Source organism: Eriocheir sinensis, chromosome 14, assembly GCF_024679095.1.
Source record: "Eriocheir sinensis breed Jianghai 21 chromosome 14, ASM2467909v1, whole genome shotgun sequence".
Taxonomy (NCBI): domain Eukaryota; kingdom Metazoa; phylum Arthropoda; class Malacostraca; order Decapoda; family Varunidae; genus Eriocheir; species Eriocheir sinensis.
The window spans coordinates 7,856,114-7,858,613 of record NC_066522.1 but is presented as its reverse complement, the minus strand read 5'-3'; the positions used below and the strand labels follow the sequence as shown (position 1 = coordinate 7,858,613).

The 2,500-nt window shown below is 50.2% G+C and overlaps 1 protein-coding gene across 1 annotated transcript in view; it reads left to right on the top strand.

Annotated features, from left to right (window-relative positions):
• LOC126998312 (neural-cadherin-like) overlaps positions 1–2,500 on the top strand; it is a 36,781-nt gene that overhangs the window by 32,430 nt on the left and 1,851 nt on the right. Inside the window, exons 17-19 of the mRNA XM_050859799.1 lie at positions 1,517–1,832; positions 2,120–2,312; positions 2,424–2,500. The exon at positions 2,424–2,500 is cut by the window's right edge and continues 156 nt beyond it. Of these exons, the coding sequence (XP_050715756.1) occupies positions 1,517–1,832; positions 2,120–2,312; positions 2,424–2,500 (586 nt within the window). The remainder of the gene's footprint in view (positions 1–1,516; positions 1,833–2,119; positions 2,313–2,423) is intronic.

The window sequence follows — 2,500 nt, the reverse complement described above, 5'->3', positions numbered from 1 at the left end:
AGATAAAACGGCCGGAAAGGAAACTGGAGATAAAGCTACGGAGAGTGGGATAGAATTCGTAGGAGGGTAGTTTAGAGAGCAAAAAGTTGTGCCAGACTCTATCGAAAGCTTTCGATATGTCCAGCGCAACTGAGAAAGTTTCACCGAAACAGCTAAGAGAGGATGACCAGGAGAAAGCAAGGAGATCACCAGTAGAACACCCCTAACGGAACTCATACTGGCGATCAGAAAGAAGGTTAGAAGTGGATAGATGCTTATGAATCTTCCGGTTAAGGATCGATTCAAAAGCTTTAGAAAGACAGGAAAGTAAAGCTATAGGACGGTAGTTTGAGGGATTGGAGCGGTCACCTTTCTTAGGTACAGGCTGTATGTATACGCGTACTTCCAGCAGAAGGAGAGGTAGATGTTGATAGGCAGAGACGAAAGAATTTGACCAGGCATGGTGTCAGCACGAAAGCACAGTTTTTAAGGACAATAGGAGGCACTCCATCAGGCCCATAAGCCTTCTGAGGATTGAGGCCAGAAAGGGCGTAGAAAACAGCATTCTTAAGAATTTTAATAACAGGCATAGTGGAGTCAAAGGGGGGGAAAAGTAGGAGGAATAAGCCCAGAATCGTCCAGAGTGGAGCTTTTAGAGAAAGTCTGAGCGAATAGTTCAACCTCAGAGACAGAAGTGACGGTGGTGAAATTGGAGGAGATATTTTTTGGATAGGTGCCAAAAGTCTGTGGAAGATTTAGAGGAAGCAATGTTGTGGCACTTTCTATTAATGAAAGAGTTTTTGGTTAGTCGGAGAATAGATTTGGCACGATTTCGGGCAGAAATGTAAAGATCATGTTTGGCAGGAGTGCGAAGGATCTGGTACCTTTTGTAAGCCGCCTCTCTCTTTGATAGCATAAGAACAAGCGTGATTGAACCAATGCTTTTTGACATGGAGGGTAGAGAAAGAAGGTGGAATGTGTGCCTCCATTCCAGAGACAATTACATCAGTGATGCGCTGGGCACACACACAGGGGTCTATCTCATGGGAGCAGTAATCATTCCACGGGAAATCGGAAAAGTACAATCTCAGGTCGTCCCACCGAGCGGAAGCAAAATGCCAGAAGCATCGCCCGCATATTACAGGAACATATAACACAGATCACTCATATGACCATAACAAACAAGTGACGATGTTGCTTAACACCTCAGTCATCTGAGCCATCTGAAGTGATAAAAGCCTTGCCTGGCGGCGAGAAAGACGCGACCTCTGATTTCCTGTATACATACATCATGCACACACCCTGCGCATATGCATACATACATACGTACATATATACATACGCACATACATACGTACATACATACATACATACATATATATGTAATACATAACTAGGAATATATCAGGTTGACAGTTATCGAATGATCATAAGCTCTGCTTAGACCGCCGCCGTCCGTCCAGCCTCCTGGTGTTTCTGCAGTTTTGATGTTGTGACAGTGTGACCACAAGCGTTGATCTTCCACTCTGTAGCGCAGTTGCAGGCGGGCGTGGCGTGCGGCGCTGTGTCGGGGGCGGAGGTGGCGTCGCGGCGGGTGTGTGTGGAGCGTCACCCGCTGGGGGACGGCGCGTGGCACACCATCCGGGCGGAGCGTCACGGCCACAACCTGCGACTGAGCGTGGACGACGGGGACGGCTGGCGATGCAACGAAACCCTGCCATCCCTGGCGGCCCCCAGTGGGCTGGGGCCGCCCACGCCGCTGAGGGTGGACAAGCAGGGCGGGGTGGCGGTGGGCGGCGTGCCGAGCTTCGTGGGTGTGGATATGGTGATGGTGCACCACGACCTACATGATGGTGCGTGTTGGCCGCCTGGGCCTGCCCCTCCACCACCACCTTCACCACCTGCACACCATTTTTTTCTCACTAATACATTTTACACCAACTCTATTCTTCATAAATTTTATCCAATACTTGTAGTATGGTTTTCATTAGATAATATTTATTTTGTGTCTACGTACATGTTTTTTTTTTTCTCTTCTTAAGGGTATTTACGTGTGTTAGGCTATTCCTCCAGCTGGAATGATGAAACCGTATATATTTAATCACCGAAACCTTTTTCCTTCATTACCCGCCTCTCGTAGCCTGTCTGGACGACCTGCGAGTGTCGGGCCGCCGCCTGCCAATGCCCCCCGCCCTCAACACCACCAGCTGGGGGCAGATGACCACCGCTTGGCAGCTGGCTCAGGGTTGCCGCCCGCGGGAGGACCCATGCACCAGCTCCAGGTGTGCACCGCCCCTCACCTGCACCCCTGCGTGGGACCAGCCCTCCTGCAGGTCAGTCGCAGTCATTGACAGTGGCCATGGCCCTCTCATTTCATTTAAACCATTGCCCTAGCATTACAGTGTTGGTTAGGGTTATGTTTCATGCATACGTTCACGCCGCAGCTGTGGGCCGGGACGCCAGCTGGTGGATGACGTCTGCGAGGACGTGAACGAGTGCCAGTGGCAACCGTGTTTGCATG